We start from the raw sequence: 22,437 nt of genomic DNA, 5'->3' as shown, positions 1-22,437 counted from the left end.
AGAAAAGCAAAGCAAGGGGCAGAGCAAAGGGAAAATGTTCAAGCCTAGGCTATTAGATTCTCTTTTTGTTAATCTACTCAAGATTGTGGGTACAGCTGGCAAAAGCAGTAGGACTTCCATCTAAAAATCACTATCCCATGTTTGAAGAACATGACTTATGCACATCTGCCTTCCCAACTCCACAGGGGACTGAGCAAGCTGTGTTTCTTGAGGGTGAGTAAGCGACGATTAGAGGTAGGGTATGACTGCTACCAGCCACCCAAAGTGCTTCTGTGCCCGAGAAGCCTCTCCCACGGCAGGTATCGCCACCAGAACCCGTCTCCCGGTCCTCTCATTCCCCGACACGGGGTGAAATGCCGCAGGATTACCTGGCAAACGGCTGACCCTACAGCCCGACCGCCGGGCGTTACTCGGACAGTTGCCGGTGCCGGGCGGGTCATCCCGGAGGGAGCGCGGTACCTCCCACCCTCAGGAGCCAGGAGGGCTTGGGGCGCTCAAGGGGTGTCTGTGGGTCTTAACGCCTTAATGGAGGCCTCTGCGCTGGGTGTCAGCGAGGCAGTGAAGGTGAATCGCAGGAGATGCTACAGGCACTGCCGAAGGAAGTGTATTTTAAGGCGCTTCTTTGTCCGTGCTCAGCACACTGTAGGCGCTGACCTCATCCGGGGGCGGGAAGAGGCAGCGACCCGCGGGCGAGGCATGTAGCCGAGGACCTCCGGCGGGCAGCAGGACTGGTACCCCCGGGGGACAGGGGAGCAAAATGGCGGCTGCCGCGCAGACGGGCCGCAACGGGCGTGCCGCGCTGCCATGGCGACGGGGGCGGGCCCCGGGGGACGGCGGGAGCGGGGCGACCGTGACGGGCAGGGGGAGAAGGGGGTGAGCGGGGCGCGGGGCCGTGCTCCCCGCGGGCGGGCACCGCTGCGAGGAGGGCGCCGGACCCACCTGGCTCCCGCCGCCTGAAGCCGCAGCTCCGCCGCCCGACATGGGGAAAGGCGGTGGCGACGGCGGGCGCATGCGCCGCTGTGAGGGAGCGGGCTGACGGGAGGCCGGGCGGGGCGAAGGGCGTAGCGCCGCCGGCCCGTTCTCCGGCGTGTGAGCTCTCCGTGCGCATCCCCGGGTAGCCATGTCCCCGGAGCGGCTTCGGGGGCGCGGGGAGGTGGCATAACACAAAGCCGGGAGAGCACAGGCCTCCTCTCGCAGAGAAATGCCGGAGGGGGAACTTGCCCCCTCCCGAGAGCTGCGGCGTGGCACCCACACTATTGTCGATAGTTTTTGTAGCAGATGGGAGACGCGTGAGGGGTCGGTGCCCCCTCAGCTGCCCGCTGCGACTGTCCGGCCTTGGCCTCCCTGTGCCGCCACCCGCCGGGGAGCACCCCAGGCACTAGCGAGCAAAGTTACTGGCTCGGTGTAAGGTTTGTAACATCATCGTGAGTCGTTGGTTCTTCTTCAGTGGTTAAAGTTTGGGGACTGAGAGGACCATTTCAGCAGGCTGTATCCATGAGGTAAATGGTGGCTGCAGCCAGTGGGCAGGGGTCACAGGCCAAAGGGCCTCGCGCCGCTTCAGCCGTGCGCTGTGTTACACCATACCCATCACGGGTGTGCGTGTCGGTTGTGACGAGGTGCCAAATGACACACCCCTAGTGTTTCCAGAGGCTTAGTTCACGGGGTATTCTAGCGTTTTTAACAGACATAAAAGGTCTTGGACATGGAGTAGAAGAGGTTCGTAATGGTTTATTTTAATGCTAGAGTTGAATACACAGTTCCTGATTAAAGGAGTAATGAGAGCTGTAAACCTGTGCAGCGTGTTAGTGTGCTAGGCTGAAACATCTGTCTGCCGGGTAATTGGGATATCTGTGGAGTGAGTGTCCTTGTAACGCGCTCGTGAAGTCAAGTCATGGTTCTCAGAGTGCTTGCAGAATTTTGACAGTATTATGTGTCTGTCTCATTAGTCACATCAGTATGTTAGCTGGTGGAATTAGTGTCTCTAGTACATCATATAAATTGTATAAACAACAGTGATGTTTATGTATTTTTAACTTACATTTTTTAAGATGGATTCAGGAACTTGGCGGAGATGCCAGAGAGATCTTGGTTGCTCCTTTACTCTTTACTAAGCTAAAGGAGCTGTTGGCATAGAAGAGACAGGGCTTGCTTCTCAAAATGTGTCAGTCCTGTGAGTACCAAGAGTCTTAAACATGTCTTGGTTTTTGGCAGCATTTGTATACCACATTTCCTACAATAACTCTGGTTTCTAAACAATCAGAAAAATGCCTTTGTGACACTTAGCTCTGTCTCCCTCTGAAAGACTCGAATGTGGTTTCCTTTCCTCTATCTTACCTGTCAGAAACTGTTGCTAAAATTTACAAGTTTCATTTTTTAAATTAACTACAGGGCGTGCGTTTAGTGTTCAACCCTGCCGAGTGCGATTTGCGCCTTTGCCATCAATTTTAATTCTCATGTGTTTAGGGTTTTGCTGGCTTAGGGCTGGAATGCCGAGCATGGCCATGAGCACACCATGTGATAACTGTTCCCAAAATTTCTGTTTATCATTACATAATTACATGCATAAACAAACTTACTGTGTGCTTCAGAAAGAATGTATGAAGTTCATAAAATTCATAGAGGAAAGTAGAGTTTTCTTTGTCTTGCTGTGACGATGTGACCCCAGAGGTATACCACACTTCTTGAAGATAAATACTGGCTTTGCTCCTGTCTGTCCAAAATAAGGAAAAAGGTTTTTACTGCTTCATGTCCCGCTCGAGGTGCTGCTGCACAAACACTTGTGCCAGTATGGTGATGCGGAGTGGGGCAAGTCTGCGGCATGTTGCAGGAACTAATATTAGTAATGCCGTATGTTGAAAGAGGTGGGGATTTCGGTTCAGAGAATGAACCACCACCAGCAGAAAACTCACTGGCGTTGAACATGAGATGTGGGCTCCCAGATCAAGCCAGGAGAAGGTTACTTTGCTTGGTCAGAGCAACTCAATAGAATATAAGGGGTGAAAGGGGGAAAAGGAAATTTTTTCTTGTCCCAGGAAGAAACGTAAATTCAAGTTCGGTGCTAATCCTACGAACCTCATACCTAATTAATTCCTAATACCGTAGGGCTGAGCTGAAACCTGTGACTAACTCCAGTGCAGCTGAACCTGCCTACCCCAGACCTGAGCTTTGCTGCTTACAAATCCTACCTGACTGGAGCTTATTTTAGATCAGCACATGCCACCTGGTGGCAAATTAACATGATGCAGCTGTTCTTTTTCCAACTCTGTAAACCACTTTTTTTTCTTTATTAAGATTCCACCCTCTTTTTATAGTCCTTGGATTGCCAGGGGGCAAGACGGGTTTCATCTCCAAAGTTCCTGCATTTCATCTCGGTGGTTCCCGGTAGCCTGGTGGTACATTGCAGCTGAGTGTTCAGTTATCATAAAATGTGCTTTTCAGCAAGGTGTTCTGAGTGCTCTCTGATCCAAAGCGAGCAGCTAACTGAAGAATAACTGTCAAGTTGGTATTGTAAAGAGCATGGAACATTTGCCTTTAACCGTTCACCTTAATTTCTGTATCCAAACTGTGGTTCTTACCTCTCTTGCACAAGCACTGGATTTGAACACTTTTTTTCCTCTTTTTGTTTCCTGACATCCTGCTTGCTCACTGGGGATAGCAGTGTTCTTTTCCAGCATAAACACAGCCTTTACAAAGATGATTTTGGTTTTCACTACAAGCCTTTAATTTGCACTGTTTACACAGGCACGTCACGCATCGTACAATATCTGTCTTGTTCTGGATGAACATTAGCCTGATGGGAAGGGAACAAAGGGCTCGGAGGGATAATCAGCAGATGTCATGAAATAGTGCCAATAGCAAGAGAGAATAGTTGGCGAGGCTGCTCCTGGGGTTAGAAAAGTCCTCAGTGGAATGCGGTAAAGCCGTCCTTGTGATTTTGGAGAGTGGATCCTAAGTATGAGCAAGATTGTTACCCAGATTCACCAGAGCGCGTGGATCATCTACGTACTGTTTGAATATTTTACTGGAACTCATTCACCTTTTTAACTTTCCACCTTTTCTTGGAAAAGAAGAATTATGCCTCCTGCCACAGGTTTTCCAAAATGTTTTTCTTGGGCAACATGTTGAGGACACCTCCCGCTCATCCCTTCTCTCTGGCATACCACAGCATGAGGATGGAAACCTCTCACTGCCAGCTGTTTCAGAGCAGGACAAGTGCAGCAGATACAATTGGGCTTCTCACCATGCCCTTTTCATGTCCTTTCCTTTGTGTGGATTTAGTTTTTATTTCTAAAAAAATGTGAGTGTTTCTCTGCCATGTCACCCATCCTCTCCCTGTTCTGGAGAGATTTCTTATTCTCACTGTTGTTTTGGGTTTTTTTTAATTGGCTTTTTTAATGGGACTTTGCATTGAATTCCCTTTTTTGTTTTTTACAAGCTTCACATTGGTTAGCTTCAAGACCTTAAAACTCTGCTTTGGCCTTTACAGTTCTGATAGCCTCCTAAGTCCAACGAGGAGTTGTTCAAAGTAAGTTGGTTATCACAGAAAGGCAGATGTTTCTGTAGTTTACCTTCCCACACTTTTCATTGCAAGGATTTTTAAAATAGCAACTGTGCCTCAGCAGAAAGTGAATAATTTCCCCCCCCCCCCCCATTTTACAACAGCACTGGTAAACTAATGGGGCATGGTGTGAGTGCCCTGGGCTTTGAGCAGCTATGCTTTAATGACTGAGAAATTTGATAGCCAGTGTACAGCTTTGCCTATGGTGAATTCTTTCCCAGATTGGGGTGGGGAATACAGGGACTTTGAGACCCTTTTCTGCCTTCTCATGTGGTGTGTGTTCTCCCTTCAGAAAGGTGCTAAAGAAATTACTTTCCAGGAGGTGAAGGTGTAACCTGCTGCACTTATTTCACTAATCTGCTTTCAGCATTCATCTGTGAGTAACCATTTGATTTCTAAAACAAATACTTACGTATTTTTCAATTTATAGAGGCTGAAATGGTTGAAATTAGGCACAGCTCTATAGCTGCAAGTTAATATGAGCCACAGTGGAGGAGAATAAATTTTAATATGATAACAACAGCTGTGAGTTTGCAGGGAGCTAATTTAAACTGTACACTCTTACCAGTCTGCCTCAAGCATTAGTAAGAAGTATCCTAAGTGAGATGTAGTTCATACCAGTCGTAATTCTGGTGGTAAATATTTTATGGATAAAGCTTATCAGTCTACAGCTTTGCTTCCCCCCCCATCATAAGTGTTCAGTTGCAGGGGATTTTCAGTGACTTCTCTATTAGTTTGGATTGGTGTTTCTGACCTGCAGGTAATAAATGCCAGGTTCCCCTGTGATGCTCAGTGAAAATTCAGATTTATATCTGTACGAAATTTGATTGATTTCTTACACTCAGCAGCTGCGAAGGGCCACTGTGTGCATAAAACCAGCTAATTTGCTGCCAGAATGGGTATTATCTATATCTCAGATTAGAAATTATTATTGACTGAACAATAGTTTTCTTTCCATCAGAAAAGAATATGTTGGCTGAATGGGACGGGTGCTTCCTGAGGAAGATGCTGAAAGAGGAAGGATGGAAGCAGCGAGTGGGTTGTTTCTTGAGTTGGGTTGGGTTTTTTTTCAGTTGGGAAAGAGAGAACAAGGACTAAGAAGATGAATTATATTTTAAGAAAACATCTGGAATGGCCAAGGAGCAGACACAGGCAATGAGCCAGTGTGAATCTTTTGGTTGCCAAAACAGAACAACCTGCCACATAGATCCAGAAGACTGAGCTGCAGAAGTGAAGTCTTGTGGTTTCTGACCATTAAGTCACTGAAGAAAACCCAAAAAGACCTCAGGATGAGTTGGACTTTGACAAAGAGAATTGCAGGGGTTCATAGGAATGTATTGGTACGCCTGCAGCTGGGTGTCTGGAGGGAAGGGGACGGTTCCTGTAAGGTATGGAAGTGTTGATAGAGCTGTATCGCAAGTTGTCTGAAAAGCAGGGTTGTTCTGACTACAGCTGCGGGCAGTTTGCATGGTGTGTTTAGTTACGGGTTTCACCAAGTTCCATCCAAGTCCCTGAGCAAACCCATCCCTACAAGAGGAAACCAAATGTTTGTGGAGGGGGTACTGAGCTGGAGTCTTCATCCCTCTTAGATTGTGCAGGAGGAGCAGTGAATCCTGATGTGGTCTAGCTCAGTGCAATCAGTACTGTCATCAGATCTTAAAGCCTGTCTTGCGTTCAGCTACGCTGGTTTCCAGAAGGGTGTTGTACAAATCACAGTCAAATGCACATACCATAGTTCTGCCTTTCTTGACATAACAGTGGGACAATGTGGAGGGATTTTGTGAGCTCTGGGCCACTCAGAAAACCCCGAAATCCTTTAAGTAAGGAGTCAGTTTGCTTCAAGCTCATAGCAGCGGCTGGGGGCTTTAGTATTTTTCTGGCCCTTGTCAGAGAAGATCATGCATTGCATGGTAACCAGATTAACAGAGCATCAGGTCGTTATGAATGCAGGACATTCAGAAAGGTGTATTTCTAATACATCTTCACCCTTTGAAGGCAAAGCAAGTGCATTTAGCAGAAGTCAGTATAAATTGCTAAAGTAGACTGCTCAGATTTTAAAACAAGTTTGTTTTGGCTGTGGTCTTGTCTACCATCCATGAACAGTCATGCCAGTAAAAACAGATTTGGAAGCTGCCTGTCCTGAGTTTAAATTGACAAGCATGTGGAATCCCGCTGGAATGAGACAGGCGCTTGTTTCCTTGGGGATGTAAGCAACGCTGTGTGATGGACCTGTTTTGTCACAGTTAACTGTTCAGTGAGCAGCTTTTCTGGTTCCATGGAGTTGAGATATTTTCATCTCAATAAAAAATAGGGTGCTTTAAAATTGTAATTGAACTCAAGGAAACTGCATTTGATTCAGGGATATTATGGAAGCAATAAAAAGCGGTTAACAAAAAATTCAGGCGTTTTCTGGAGATTATTTGCTCAGCTCTACTATTAATATTGTGTTGTTTGCCAGACTGTGATCAAAAACATTTGGCAGGCAAGGCTTAGTCAGGAAAGTGAGCCAGTGAACTTGAGCTGTCATCTAAGTACATACAGAAAAACTGTTCTCTTGGCATGGAAAACAGTGTGTTTACAGAAATAATAAACATGCCCTCTAAAATTATGTTCCTTCTCTCTAAAATCATGGAAGGTCACAAGACTTTGACCCTACAGAAGGAGCGTAACACTTTATGAGACTTCTGTCAAAGTACATGATAAAAAATAAATACACTGTAATAAAGAAGTGTCAGTCTGATGGCTCAGATGTGCCTTCCTAACGTATCCAGTCTCCTTTAAGATGTGGTATGCGTACTGCCACGCAAAGGAAGCCCATCTGGAGGGGATATCAAATCAATCCGTTTTCTTGACGCATCAGTTGATGTAATTAACTTTTGTTTCATCTCCCAAATAAACCTTGTAAACAGTAAAATGTGTCAAAGTAAAATAGAATTTATTGAAAAGTGTAATTTGCAGAAGTCCTTATGGTGATTCAGCTGCTGGATAGAGCCCCAGATGCTGTGTGTCCACGAGGAATAAGAGACTCATCTGGCCAAGACTACTTGTTTTTTCTCAGCCCTGGCGATAGATGAGTGAGCTGTAAGCAAGGGCGAAGGCGGTGGCTGGGCTACCTCAGCAGCCACCGCAGCCAGAGGAGGAGCGTGTCTGCCACCATTGCCGGCATACCCGGAGGGCGGTAGTCTCACCTTCTGTTAGCTCTTTGGGATCTCCAGATTTACTCTCTTTGGGTTCCTCCTTCCTCCCCATAAAGCTGTTTGTTTAACTTCTGCTGTGTAAACTCCAGGCATAGGAGTGAGAAATACTGCTTGCTCTTGAGAGCCTGAGCTAAACAACGCAGCTTTCTGATATTGTTTGAACTTCTTCAGCAGGGACCCTCAGCCAGCTGTTCCTGGCACCCTTTGTTGTAGAGCAGTGATGGACAGCAAGGTTCTGGTCATGCTGACCATCAACTAAAAATACTTGCAGGTCTGGCATCAGGTAGTGTTTACATAGGAGAACTCACATGAGGCAACCACAACACTTTTTGGCTTGATAAGTATTGCTCATTGGCTAAGCGCTGCCTGTGAGTAAAAGTGTTTCTAAATCTAATCACACCACAGCATCTCTGACTGGGACCTGCTTACCACAAAAGGCTGTCACCACTAACAGAGAGAGAGAGCTGAGGGCTCACGAAAGACCATATTCGAGTTGCAGGAGGACAGTTGATTTGGGTTACAGGTTGCACATGAGAATCTCCGTTGACTGAACAGGGAGCCAAGGAAAATCATCTTTAGTAGGTTAACCTCGGCTAATAGATCCCTTCTTCTCTCCCCTAACTACTTTCACAACTATTTCCTTACATCCTTCCCAGCTGCCTCGCACGCTGCCTGCTGCTTACGCTGGCACAGCAAAGGTGCTTTGAACTCGCAGCTCAGGCATGGAAGCAGTAGCTGTACTCACCTGCAACAATGTGGAGGTCAACGTGGGCTGCAAGTCCGGGACAGGAGCAGGGTGAGTATTTACACCTAGGCCTGCCCTCAGCTCCATGCTGGCACAAGTCTGTTGGCGTCTTATAGGGTTTTTTTCTAAACTACTTGGGCTATAGACATGCTTTTTCACCCCTCTAGACTCATATGGTATTCATTCAACTGTTTTATGTGTTATACATGCGTAAGAACTAGAAGGGATTTCCTTAAACAACAAACATTGAGGATGAAAAGGTTGGTGTTTATAAAAGTGTCAAGCTCAAAGGCTCTTCCATAACTTGTTAGAGGATTGCTATCATTCAAGAAGTCCTCCAGAGAGAAAAGCTAATCCTGAGTTTCCACTCGTGAGTTACTGCTCTGATCCCTCAGCAGAGCATCAGCAGCGAGCGTGCTGAAAGGAGACCGGAGAAATCTGGATGTAGCTAAAAAGATCAGAGAGGGCTGCAGGAGGAGTGGGTTCTGCAGCTCGTAGCCCTTGCTCACTCTCGTGTTTGGTTTGTGCTTTAAGCTCGGTACGAAGTGGCTCCGAGAACTGTGGCATTCAAGCAACGGTTTGTTGCTGCAAGGTGTTGGCAAGTGAATTTCTCTGTGGCAGCTGCCTGGTGCCCTTCCATAGGCAGGGTCACAAATGAGGAGACGTATGGCTGGCTTAGGTCTCTGCCCTTTCTCTGCAGCTCTAAGTACATGCAGGAAGGAAACGCTCCTTTGAAGTCTGGTACAACCCCAGGGGTGACTGACCAGCTTCTTCCCTTGCAATCGAAACAGCAGCAGCCAGCATAGCTGGAGTGTATAGCATGGATTTAGGGGAAAGGAGGTTGGGAAGATGCTCCTGTGTACTTCTCTGCATCCTCTTTTCGGTGTGACTGAAACATCGGCTCTCAGCCTGAGTAGACCGAGATGTGTGGAGCCAGGCAGGAGTTTGGTTGCTGAGAGGGGTGTGAGGGTACTTAAACACTGTTTTGCAAAGGCTGTTGATGATCTGCAGGAGCCAGTGTTTGAACTCTTGGATGTCCAGTGTATTGGTATTGCCAGTTACACACACAAACTTACCAGGAAACAACAACTCATATTACTTCCTGCCATTGCTGAAACCTCAGGTGTGGTGTGCTCGCGTTGCCTTTCATTGGGAGATGTAAAGTAGAACTTTTAGAACCAAAATCTTGTGAAACTAATGACTTACTCAAAAAAGCTTTATTTGGGAAGTGAAGGGAATCAACATGATCTGCAGCTGATTTCTTGGGGTAAGCTAAGGGCCTAACTCCCTTATCAGGGGACAGGCTTGCATTAATAGAGAAACCTGCCTTTAATATTAAAGTGTTTGCACTTTTTTCCCATTTCCTGATCAGCACCAATGCACAGGCACGTGGGAGGCTTTAGGCTGATGGGATTTTGGACCTGAGTGCCTGAGCACTTACTCTCAACTTGTTTTTAACGTAAAATAACTAAAGCTGCGCCCGAATATCTCCCCAGCCCTGTGGCTGTAGGGGTAAGGATGCGGTGGGAGCCGGGACTCCCCCACCCACCCCGTACAAACCTCCCAGCACCTTGTCCTCAAAGTCTCACGAGCCCCATCGGTGCGGGAACCGGCCGGTTCCCGGTGCCGGCAGAGGGCACCCGCACCCCGGGATGCTGCGGAGGGTCCCCGCCGCCTCCCTCCGAGCCTGCCCGTTCCTAAAGCAGCAGCTCGCAGCAAGGCGCAGAGGCAAGATGGGGACGGAGCGCCGGGAAATCGATCGCGTCTGGGGTGCGGACACAACCGCCCTGGAATTTCGTGGCAGGGTCCAAAAATTTGCAAGGGTCATAATGCATGTTTGGAAAGCAAAATCGTTTAAACTTCTTAAGCAGTCGTGGCCATATATATGGGTTTGGAATTTAGTTCTGGGCATGGCAAATAGGAATTTGCTGTATGGGTTGTAAGAATTGCAGTGCAGGTGATGTAAAAAGCAGTTCTCATTTCGTCTGAAGTGGATAGCAAATCTGCTGGTGGCTTCAGTGTGAGCGAGGTTGTCCCACCTTGACAGAATGCAGCACCAGGGGCCTTAAATCCTACAGGCAATCCCAGTCCAGTTGCACAAGGAGAATAAAAGACCTAAGGTGGAATCCAAGTTTTGCCTGAGAAAGATCTGTCAGGTCAGACTGGGAATCAGAAACCTTCCCACTTTCTTTAACGTTGTAGAAACATTGCTCTCTCTTAAGGCTAATTTTAGAAAGCCCTAAAATTTTTATAACGGTCTCTCAGAAGGGAGTAGAAATCTGTTCCTGCAATATTGTAGGTTAGATAGTTCATAGTTCCCTTTGTATAGGGAGTGATGGAGGAATTACCATCTTCAAAATCTCACACCTTCAAGGGGGATTTTCTGTATACAGATGTGTCTCTATTAGCATTGCTTCTTTTGAAGTATTTAATTAAAATATGACCTTCCTAGTTCCCTGGTTTGTTCTAAATAGAGTGCTCCCTGACTGGTAGTAAGGAAAAACATGCTTGTTTTAACTGAGTGGGATGCAGGGGGAGGAGGTTGACAGTTTACCCTTTCCCTCTTCCATCCAAACCTAATTGGATGGGTTTTCCGTGGATATAAGCATTGTGGTGTGGTGGGGTTATCAGTGTCCAAAGACAGCAATGTGAGCTGGGGAGGGTCGCTGCAGGATTTAAGCTGGAGCAGGCAGAGCTGAGGGAAGACCACGTGAGTCCCACCTGCCCAAGTCCTCCTCTGAAGTTAACAGAGAGAAAATTAAGCCTGATTTTGCTTGCACATCTTCTGTGACCAGGATTGGTTTTAGAGTAGGATGCGCTGAGCAAATCCTTGGCAGGAGGAGTCATACAGAGAATCTTCCCACAGGTTGGCTTACAGCATCAGGGGGTGATTTAAGCCAGGACGCTGGTACTTCTGGATGTTTGGGAGCTCCCTGCAATAGGAAATGGCCTGAACATCACTCTGTGAGCCCCTGTACATACACCTGTGAACTGGTGCCACTGGTTTCCTGCTGTCTGTCATGAAAATCCAGTTCCCTTAAGCCCAGATTCTGCTCCCATCGAACCAGGCATGCAACTGCTGCCAAAGTCTGCTGGTTCAGACAGTTTGGTTAAATTTAGAACATCATCACAAAGCACCCGGGTTTCATCACAGGCCAGGGCTGCCTGCTCAGATGAAGACAAGAAGAGCAAGTTGCTTACGTCCCTCCCGCATGTGGCCTGAGCACCTCTGTTAAAGAAGTTAACCTTGTCTTCTGATTTATGAGCAAGGCTCTTACAACAAGTTATGTTTTTAAGGATTTGTTAAATCTCACACAAGATGTGGAGATTAAACAGATAAAGACCCCTAGGAGCGTAAACAGCATCCAGAAATCCTAATCTGCATGGCACAATTTTGTTATAAAAAAAAAGCTATTCCTGCCTGCAGTGGTAAATCATACCCAGTTTCTGAGTGTCTGATGTATGGGAACACATATATCTTTAATTGCCTTCTGTTATTAACTCTCCTGGCAGCAGGTAATGCTTGCCTGATTTCCCTCGGTCCATCGGAGTTGATGTTTCCATGATGGCAGGTTTCAGCCACACCAGATCACTTGGCCTGTCAGGTGGAATATCTGCAGCAGTCTGTGTTGCAAAGGGAAACTTCTAAAAATAGGAGCCATTTAGGAGATGTCAGACACCTGGTTGTTCATTTTTAGAACGTTTTTCTTAAGTATTTTTGATTGCTCTGATTTTCATTTTGGTGAGCCCAAGCTGCAGACCTTTCTCCTGTGCCAGGGCCATTAACTTCTAGGGGAAAGAGAAGAGACTCTGTTCCTAATCCCTGGTGTAGGGGCACTTTAATGGGTTTGTATTTTGTATTTTAAAAGAAAGATACAAGCACAAATCAAAAGAGCCTTTAAGAAATAAACCAGCAGAAAGGAACCCTTCATCACTTAATTGTCTCACATTGATTGGCATTAAACGAAAGCTATTTTATGTAATTGGCTCCCTGACTTGGGGGGCGTTAACTAGCTGTAGTGGCCCTTGTGAGGGACTGGGAAGTCAGCTTTAATATTATTTTAATATGTATAAAACGTCTTGTTATTTTTTTAAGTAAAATGTTTCAATTAGTCATTATTGTGTTAAATGACTTAAACATCTCCCTGCTGATCTATAAACCCAAACCATCCAGATCTGACATTGTACTTGAGAACTGGGAACCAAAACTGACTGGAGGCTACCCGTAAAAATGAAGAATGCAGGGATTTTATTCTTTCTTCACTTCACTTTTAAAAACTGAAGGCCCCAGCTCTGCACAGATGTAGTCATTAACTTAGTTTTATGAACTATAAACAGTCCCATTCCAGTCAGTCGACTGTGCTCACAGCGAATAATCTAAGCGCACAATTGGGTGTTTACAGCGCAGGGGCTGTGATATCGTTAAGGACATCCTTAATTTTCTAGCAGATGCAGGGGTTGCTTGAATTTCAGCTAATACCAGGGTGATAAGGGCAATTTGTTGTTTTCCATCCAAAACTCGTTCAGCATCTAGAAACGGATAGTGCAGCCATAGGTGCCGTTTCGGATTGAGCGGTGTTGTTTAACTTGCCCTCTTACCCATCTCCTAGCAAAGCACGTCTGCTACCTACAGTTTCAACCCCACAGCTCCACATCTGTAACTCCTGCTGTAGCTGTGCTGTGCAAGATCAGCTTTGATATAAAACCCCACACTGGGGCAGGTGGGGGGGCATGGGGGTGTTTCTGCTGACCGCAGTCCGAGGCCTGTGCACACCATCACATCACTTACTGACAGCAGCTCTGGGTGGAGGAAGATGGTTACATAGGGTGTCAGGAAAGAAGGTGTAAGTGCTCTCATCAGTTGGCTGGGACACTGGCTTTCGGGGCTGCGGCCACCGTCATTGTGGCAGTGCTGGTAAAGGAGCTTGTGAACTTACAGGTTGTCATGAGAAGCACTGTCCAGCCTGATATCTAATCTCGTCTGTGGATAGTAACTGGTTTCTGTTTCCAAGTATTGTGTCTCATGTCTGTGAACTGGGGAAAAAAGTAAAACTAATAAATAAAATTTTAAAAATAAAGAAAAAAGGGGGGGGGGGGGGGGCGGTTGGTGTTCTACACAATAGAAGGATGCCAGGGAGAAGGTGTCACGGTGGGGTGGATGGGTATAAGGTGACAGGTGACAGGAGTGTGACACTCAGGCGTATGCTGTTCCCAGCACCCCTGTTCTGATGAGCTGCTGACGTTGCAGGCTGTTCTACTGGGTATACATTAAACGCATTCAGACAATAACCGTTTTAGGGGCGGTTTCCTCATGCTTGTAAATCTTCCAGCAGTGGGGTCATCTAGTTTGTGGGAGCTGTCGGAGGGAGGGTGCAGACTGGGGAGATGCACCTCGTCTGGCAGGGAAACGGAGGGGCCGGAGCGCCGTTCCCTGTGGCTCTTGCTCAAATCTAATTGCATCCTCTAAACGTGACTTTCAAAGATAATTACATGGCCAAAGTGTCTGATGAAGCCAGGTGTTTGCAGAAAATCATTTCGAGAGGGATACGTGTGTAAATGCTGATGAAACTTTACTCAGCCATTAAACATAATATATTACTCAGGACTGAGCTATTCCCTCAGCCCTAATGCTCCTTCCCAATTAGCCTGTGATGTCACGTTTTCCACTCTCTTCGTACCACTTTGTGGATTTCCTGAATATTAAGTGCCACGAGAAGCGAGCGGGCCGGAGATGACTGTGACTAATTCCCCTCCTCGGACACCCAGCAGCCGTGGGAAGGCGCGGGGCCCGCGGGGGTGATGTTCGCGCCGTGGCATGAGGGTCACCCCGCTTTCCTGCAACTGGGGACGGCGGCGGACAAAGCCGGGTACCCCCCGCCCGGGGAGGGCTCCGGGAAACGGGTGTCACCCCCATACACCCCCCGAGCCCCCGTTGCCGCTGCAGCAGGGACGATTTAATCAGACTTTTTAAAAGGTGATGTTGGAAAAAGGGAGAAGCGTTTGGGTTTAAAAAGCACCGGGAGCTTTGGTACAAAAACCGCTGACTAATTAATCTAAAGATCGTTGCAGGGTGGGGAGCACCGCTGACCCCCCTCCCCGGACCGGACACACACACACACTCCCCTTTGCTCCTGGGCAAGCCGAGACTTCGATCTGACAGCTCGGAGCTGTGTTCTCCTCTCGCGAAGAGCCCTGCGGAGGTCCCGGGCGGAGAACGGGAGCTGCGCGCTGCTCCCGCGGCGCTTCCCATCGCGCCGGCGGGGCCGCGGGCCATTTGTTTCCTTTTTTGTGTTTTAAAAAAAATATGTATATATTTTTCCCTATTGGGATTTTTCCTGGGGGATCCAGGAAGCAAAGAGATTTAATTTCATTGGGTTTTTTTTTCGCGTGGCGGCCGTTCGAGTTCGGAGAACTCCGAGAACCGAGGGGCCGGTAATGCCCAAAATTCGGCAAAACTCCTATTCCCGTCACAACGGCGATTAATCAGCGAAGCAAAAGCACTCCTACCCCGGGGAAGAATTTTAAATTACCGGGGGAACCCGTTTCTTTCTTCATAGCAAAAAGCGTAAGAGCCGACCCGTCATCCTTCTCCGCGTCGCCCCACCGGGACCGAGATCTCTGTAACCGAGGTGTGAAAATAAAGCGCAGGGAGCCTTTAGAAACGCGGTCCGCGTTTCAGATAAAATAGAGATTACAGGAGCCTCCGAACGGGGAAGATGTATCAATAATTTCCGAAACTATTTACATACAATCGTATGAAATTAATTCGCAATAGGTATCTCTAGAACTAGCCCGGGTTTCTAGCGCTTATATAAAACTTTTCCCCAGTGCAAGCAAAAAAACCCCGCTCATTAAGTGAGGAGCGTATTTACAGAGAAAGGTGGTTCCCTTCTAGTAGCTGGGAAAAAAACGTTTATCAAAATTGGGGCCTGCAGCTTGTTCATCCAGTTCCTCCCTAAACACCCCCCTACCCCCCCGTATTTTGCAGAACTTCCACCCTGAAGTGATGCTATTTATAAAGGAGCGGTTATGCGAATCACTCAGGACTGTATCCACTGGACAGAGTGATGCAAAATAAAAGCGCGGGTTTAGCTGCTCGGTCAGAGCACGGGAAATGAGGTGATATCAGACACTGTAAGGGGCACAATTTAAAAAAATTAGATATACTGGCGTGCTTCTAGCAGTAGGATTTGCTTTGCAACGATTTTGGATTATTGACTCTGACCGCAGCTGGATGGCGAAGTTCATCCTTCATTTCTCATAGCGCAGTATCGAAATCTTACAACAGGGGCGGGTTCTGGTTTGGGTTTGGGTTGGGGTTTTTTTTATTATTATTTTTTTAATGACCATGGGGGCTGTGGGCCTGCTCCAAGGATGGGTTTCTGATGTGTGATCCTGCCTGGCTGCGGCTGCTCACATAAGCAGCCTCGAGGCAGATATTTCACAAGGTATATAAACCCTTAAATTATCAAAGGCAATTCCGGATGCTGGGAAACGATACCGGGTCTGTGCTGCACTGAACCTGACCCGCTGGGACACGGGGGTAGTGGGGCTAAATTTTTACAATTAATTTATATTAAAGGAAGGAAAGAAAAGAAAAAAATCAAGGTGTGTGCTTTGAGGGAGGGAGTTAGAAAATAATTTTACGGGTACCGTTTGTTTATCGGTACGCGAGTCTCGGAGGTGAGGTTGTTTAAACAACCTGATGTGGATTTGTCTGCTCGCTTGAATGCGGCCCAAATTCTTCTCACTTCGCTCATATTTCTTTATTCTTCCTGTTATTTGTTACAATAGCTCCAACGGCCTCCTTTGTCTCGGTACCTTGTCACGAAAATACCATGTGATCTAAATAGAGAAGATGGACAAAACATGGGCGGACAAAAAGCCACGTAAGGAAACTGGGAGGGAGGTTGTCCCGATTTTTGGGGCTCCCGCCACTTCGGTCAGGGCTCCCCGGTGCGCTGGGCAGGTGTGCTTAGGGACACTGCTGCCCGGGGTGGGAGGGCTGGGTGACCCCGGGGCCACGCAGCATCTCCGTGGGCTCAGCGCTGCCGGTCCCTGCCGCTGTCCCACGCCCCTGTTTCACTAACTCGTTGGCGGTCCCAACACTAAAGGTGATGTTTGAAGAAATGACAGCCCTCGAACAGAAATCGGGGCAGCAGGAGGGCCGGGGAGCGGTAATGGGGTGGTTTTCAGCTCGTTAGTGTTTCACAGAGCGAGGGGCGTAATTTTAAACTGAAGAAACGCGGAGGAAAGAGAGAAACCCGCGCGGCACGGCTCCGTGCGAGCGGCAGGAGCCATATGGAACAGGTTATCGGGGAAGGCAGTGGAAGTGCGGAGCATAAATTAATTCAAGAATCACCTCGTTTTTAGTCGAATGCAGCGGTTGAGTGGTTCGGTGAAACGACGGGGCAGTGGGACTTAGCTAACGCTAACAAGAGCGGGCAGCTCGGCCTCGCGTCCGCGATCGTTCATTAACTGCCTCCGCGTAGCGCTTCCGTCACCGTTTAATTAAAAATATCGGCCCGGGTGTCCCGATCCTCCGAGGGTCCCGGCAGCCCGACCCTGTGCATCTCCCTCCGGGTGTAAAGGCCACCCGCGAGGTTGGGCGCTGGCTGCGGGTCCTGCGGAGCCCGGCGAGAAGCGCTGGAGCCGGGACAGCGGCGGGGAGCCCGGGGCCGGGACAGCGGGGACAGCCGCCCGGTCCCCCGGCCCCCTTGGCCGCGGAGTGCTGCTTGCGCGGCGGCTGGGACACGTCTCCCCGTGGGAAGAAGGCATCCACGAGTGACGCCTGCCGCGGTCTCGCCCTGCCTCACTGCTCGCGGTGCGGGGCAGGGCGAGATCCCGCCGACGACTCCGCACGCCGCAGCGCATCCTCCGCAGACCTCTCGCCAGCCACGAGAAAACGCACCGAAATCCCCGCACCCCACCCCCCCCCCCTTTTTTTTTCCCCAGTCGAAACCCATCAGGACGGCGGCTGAGCTCCCCGTTCCCCGGGGATGAGCCCGACGCCCGCGTCTCTGCGTGGGACAGCTCTGTCGCAGAGGCAGCTGCTGGGCTGAGTCCATGGGATCCCTCTCGTGGAAAATCACCATCCGGTGCCGCCGTGGGACTGTCCCACGGCCGTCGCGGCTTCTCCCTGCCGCGGGCACCCCTCCAGCCGGGCTGCCGGGGCTGTGACAAAATTACCACCCCGGTAATCCGTCGGTGCCTACGTTTCTGGTGGGGATGATGAGCGTTAGGACTCTCGCGCGTAAATCTTGCACGAAGTACGTCAGAAATGAGTGGAAATCGCTGATTAATTGTCTGCTTTCCTGCGTGACACGGGCTAAAGGCGAATTAAACGAATCCCGTTGTAAGGAGCAAAATAAAAGTCTATAAAAGTCAAGGGAAATGGCACGCTTCGTGTTGTGCCGTGATTTGATTTGGTTTTTTCTTTTCCCGTTTCCTGACCAGCTCGGGTTAGGTCTTTGCAGCGGTTTGGCCGAGGCCCGGAGGGAGCCCGGAGCTGAGGGGGCAGGGCCGGGCCCCCTCGACGGGCAGCGTCGAGCCCAGACTGGCAGCGCGGCCCCGGCCGTCCGCAGCTCTCCCCGGCCTCCGCCCGAGGCTGCCCCGAGAGCTCCGAGCCGCCGGGGGGGCCTCGGGACGGCGGCTTTTCCCTGCCGGAGGGGACATGAGAGTCCACGGCTGGGGCCACAGGGCTGCCCCTCGCTTCCCCTCCCCCGAGGGGACCCGGCCATCGGGGCGGCCGGTCCGGGCAGGTGGCGGGGCGGTCCCCGGGGGTGGCTCCGTGTCCCCTGCGGCCGAGCGCGCCCCAGAGTGGCGGGGGGAGACGACAGGACGAAGCGGGGGGGAGACGGGAGCAGGGATAGGAACGGGGATGGGGACGGGAGTGGGGATGGAGACTCAGATGGGCACGGGGAGGCGGGGAGGGGGACCGGGATGGGGATGGGGCCAAGGCCGCGCTCCGAAGGGGCCCGCTCGTGTTTGGGTGTCTGCTCTCCCGCGGCGGGCAGAAGGGCTAATTTGCTTTATATGGCAGGGGATCAAATGCTCTGCTGTAACCTCTCGCTTCCAGGTACTCGCCCGCCCCGGCCCCTTCCTTCCTCCGCAGCCCCTCCCGCGCCCTCCCCCGCAGCGCTGACAGCCCCGCCGGGGCCGGCGGTATAATAGGCCGCTGCCCGCCGTCCCGGGGTGGAGAGACGCTCCCTGGTGCCGCGCCCCGTGTGCATGCGGCGGTAACGGCTCCGGCCCGCCGCGCTGCTCAGGGCGGTCCCGGGCCACTCGCGCTGGGGGGGCCGCGTCGGGCCCGGCCCGCAGGGGCAGGGGCAGGGTAGGGGGCGGCGGGGCGATGGGCAGAGCCCCCGCGGGACGCTTCACTGCCCGGCTGCCAGCAGCACGAACCGGGGGGCTGCGCTAGGGCGGCCCGGCGGCCCCGGCTGCCGGGGCTACCCCCCAACCCCCACCCGCCCGGGGCGGCGGCGAGGATGCAGCACCCGCTGGAGCTGGGGGCCGCGCACTACTTCCCGGCCGAAGCCTTCCCCGACCACCGCTCGCACCGCTACCGGAGCTTCATGATCGAGGAGATTCTCACCGACCCCCCGGACGCCAAGGGGGCCGCGCCGGCCGGGGAGCTGCTCAAGTTCGGGGTGCAGGCGCTGCTCTCCGCTCGGCCCTACCACAACCACCTCGGTACGTCCTCGCGGAGGAGGGGAGGGAGGGTAGCCAGAGGAGCCCCCCGCGCTCGCCCCGAGGGGTCCTGCGGGCGGTGGTGGGGGGGAACGGGCTGGAGGCTGCGGGGCGGTGAAGCGGGGAAGCACTTCCCGCTGATGTGCTCGAGCGCGGTTTAGAGCCGACCCCGTTGAAGAAAATCCCGTGAATTTTGCCTACAAAAAAAAAAAAGCCGCTGGGCTTTGCCGACCGTGCGCATCCCCTCGCCGTGCCGCGGGAGGCTCCCGGCCTGGAGCCCGGCGAATATTTTGGGCCTAAACCGAAGAAAAACGGCTTTGCGGCTCCGTGGCCGCTTGCACAGACTGGCCATTGAATTTCACCGGGAGAACGTTGTTGTTGGTCGGGGCTTTTTTATTTTTTCTCGCTGTTTTTCGATGAGGTGTGAATTGCTGGAGCCGCGGCGGTGGGCTGTGTATCTGCGCGGCTGCAAGAGGCGGCAAGGCGTTCTGCGGACATGGATTTAGTTGGAAGCCCGACATATATAAAATATAGATATTATGTTTATGTATATAAATATTTTTTTATATATTTCTTGAAAGAGGGAGCCAACGTGCTCTATACAGCTTGATGTAGCATCTAGGATAAATACAGTGTATTAACGACAGGTTTTTGTGGGAGGGGGGGGTTGTTGGAGGTTTTGTTGGTTTTTTTTTTAAGCCAGCATTTTAATACATTTTAAAGGCCAGCACATAATGGCATTATATTTTCAACGCGGAAGCTTTCATGTCCCAAGCCATCTTAGTCTGCTGGGACGCCGCTCTTTATCTCTAGAAACGAACAGGAACGGTCCCAGTTTCTTGTTTTCCTTTCAAAAGAGAAAGATAAAAGCGTCAAACCCCACTGCAAGGGAATGACGTACATCAGAATATCTGGGAGTTGGTATTATTTTCAAGACGGGCAGAAGTGTTTCAAATAGCGGACCAGGCTGTCTCACGGCAGAGCTCCCGCCGGGTTCAGCAGGAGCAGGATCAGGCCCCGTAAGGGACCGAGAAGGGAATTTGCTTCAACATCAAAATTTCAGCTTAGGCCGAGCAGGAAGGAGCCCGCAGAGACTCCTCTAAAAGTTCTCCTCACGCCACGGGGTTGCTCCGTGGGTGCCGGCGGGGAGGGCAGGCAGGACCAGAGCCCCTCCCGACCGGCACCGGGCACCCTCATTTTTTGCCGGGTTTGGGACTAGCGCTGGGTTCTCAGGACCAGGACGGGGTGACCCCGGGGTGCGGAGAAAGGAAAACAGACCGGGGAGAACGGAGCCGAGCCGGGGCGGGCAGCGGCCTCAGCCCGCCGAGGAGCGAAGAAACTGCGCGGCCGCGGCCTGGACCGGGAGCGGCCGGATGCAGTAGCATCCTCCGGGATGGGCTCGATCTTTTTTTTGGAAAATCTCCCTTTCCTCTCTCTGGGCGCATCTTCATAGGAAAATAGTGAGGCTCCCATTCACGGGGAGGGAATCAGACCGTTAGGGAACGAGAATGTCCTGAAAAGTGCTTGGGAGAGAAAGCCGGTACCATGCCCGGATCCCCGCCGCCCGCCGGGCTCAGCCGGCTGCAGCGGGCCCGGCAGCTTTTGGCTGGCACTGGAGGCGAACTCTTTTCCGTTGATTTAAACTTTTTTTTTTTTTTTTACTTGTAACTCCCTCAAATCATCCCGAAATTAGTAACTGCCGATTGAAGGGTAAAACGTGGCCCTGTGCAGCAGAGGTGGAGGGACCCGTGCAGGGCCGGCCCCTATCCCCTCCGGTCCCGGGGATGGGGGGAGGGCTCCGCCTCACTGCGTCGCTGCCGAGAAGGAAGGAGAAGGGCCCGGGCTTCATAGCGGGTCTTATCCCCGGGGAGCCCGAGACACCTCGCAGTCCCGGGGGTCCCCGCGGTCCGTGCCGGGGTCTGCCCGGCGCTGACAACCCCTCTTTCCCGCAGCGGTGCTGAAGGCGGAACCGGCCGCCGTGTTCAAGTTCCCGCTGGCTCCGTTGGGCTGCTCGGGGCTGGGCTCGGCGCTTCTGGCCGCCGGCTCGGGGCTGCAGGGCGGCTCCGCATCGCCCCATCTCCCGCTGGAGCTGCACCTCCGCGGCAAGCTGGAGCCGGGCCCTCCGGAGCCGGGCAGCAAGGCCAAGAAGGGACGCCGCAGCCGCACCGTCTTCACCGAGCTGCAGCTCATGGGGCTGGAGAAGCGCTTCGAGAAGCAGAAATACCTCTCTACGCCCGACAGGTAGGGGATGCCGGACCCTCCGGACCGGGGGCGGAACGGATGGGATGGGATGGGGACTCGTTTTTCCTGAAGAAAAGGAGGGAAGATGCCAGCCCAGACGAAAGCTGTCGGGGCTCACCGCCTCTCTCTCTCTCTCTCGCCCGCAGAATAGACCTGGCCGAATCGCTGGGGCTTAGCCAGCTCCAGGTGAAAACCTGGTACCAGAACAGGCGCATGAAGTGGAAGAAAATAGTAAGTGCCCGAGCCCGCCCCTTCTGCGCGCTGGGTCCGCGCGCCGCTGGGGTACAGAACCCTTCCCCGCGGGTCGTCCTTCTGCATGCTAGCCCATAGTCTTTAAGCAGGCGATGCTTGCCCCAGTCTTTAAGGTAAGCATCGCCTAGGCCCTCGCCTGACACACTCATACACCTCCCCCCTCGGGGCCGAGCCCGCTGGGCTTTGCAGCTCGGTCCCTGGGTGCGGAGGGCGATTGGCGCAGGTCGGGAGAAGCCGCGGCTTCTCCCCTGGTTGTGGTCCAGGTGCGGTGCTTCGCTCCGGTGGACGGAGCAGAGGGAGGTTCCTCCTGCCCCGGTCTGACGACGGCAGTATGGTTTTACCGAGGTGCCCTCCTCCTCTGCCCCCTCCCCGCCCCACAGGTGTTGCAAGGAGGCGGCCTGGAGTCCCCCACCAAGCCGAAGGGCCGCCCCAAGAAGAACTCCATCCCCAGCAGCGAGCAGCTCTCGGAGCAGGAGCGAGCCCGGGACGCCGAGAAGCCGCCCGAGAGCCTGGGCTCGCCGGCCGAGGTCAGCCAGGAGGAGTGAGGGTGACCGCCCGGCCCCGCCGCCGCCGGCCCCGGCCGCCCCCTCCGGGCGCTGCCCGCCGAGCCCGCTGCCGGCCCCGGACTTCTCCGCCCCGCCCGGGGATGTGTGAAAGAGAACGGGGAACAGCACGGTCAGTGGTTACGGTCGCCTTCGGTCTCCGGTGAATTGGGCGTCTTGGTCGGTCGCGTCCCCGTCTCCCCGCACCGCCGC

At 51.8% G+C, this 22,437-nt stretch overlaps 1 protein-coding gene across 1 annotated transcript; it reads left to right on the top strand.

The window, feature by feature from the left end:
* Positions 1–18,987: 18,987 nt before the first annotated feature.
* On the top strand, positions 18,988–22,227 carry BARX1 (BARX homeobox 1; the record flags this gene model as incomplete). Its single annotated transcript, XM_084269645.1, has 4 exons — positions 18,988–19,192; positions 21,142–21,430; positions 21,577–21,661; positions 22,063–22,227. 4 exons carry the CDS (start codon positions 18,988–18,990, stop codon positions 22,225–22,227), a joined length of 744 nt encoding a protein of 247 aa, XP_084125771.1.
* Between the last annotated feature and the right edge of the window lie 210 nt (positions 22,228–22,437).

The sequence above is a fragment of the Gallinula chloropus genome (assembly GCF_964237585.1).
Source record: "Gallinula chloropus genome assembly, chromosome: 12".
Lineage (NCBI taxonomy): Eukaryota > Metazoa > Chordata > Aves > Gruiformes > Rallidae > Gallinula > Gallinula chloropus.
Note: the sequence above shows the minus strand (reverse complement) of the source record. Positions and strands in the feature narration are given on the sequence as shown.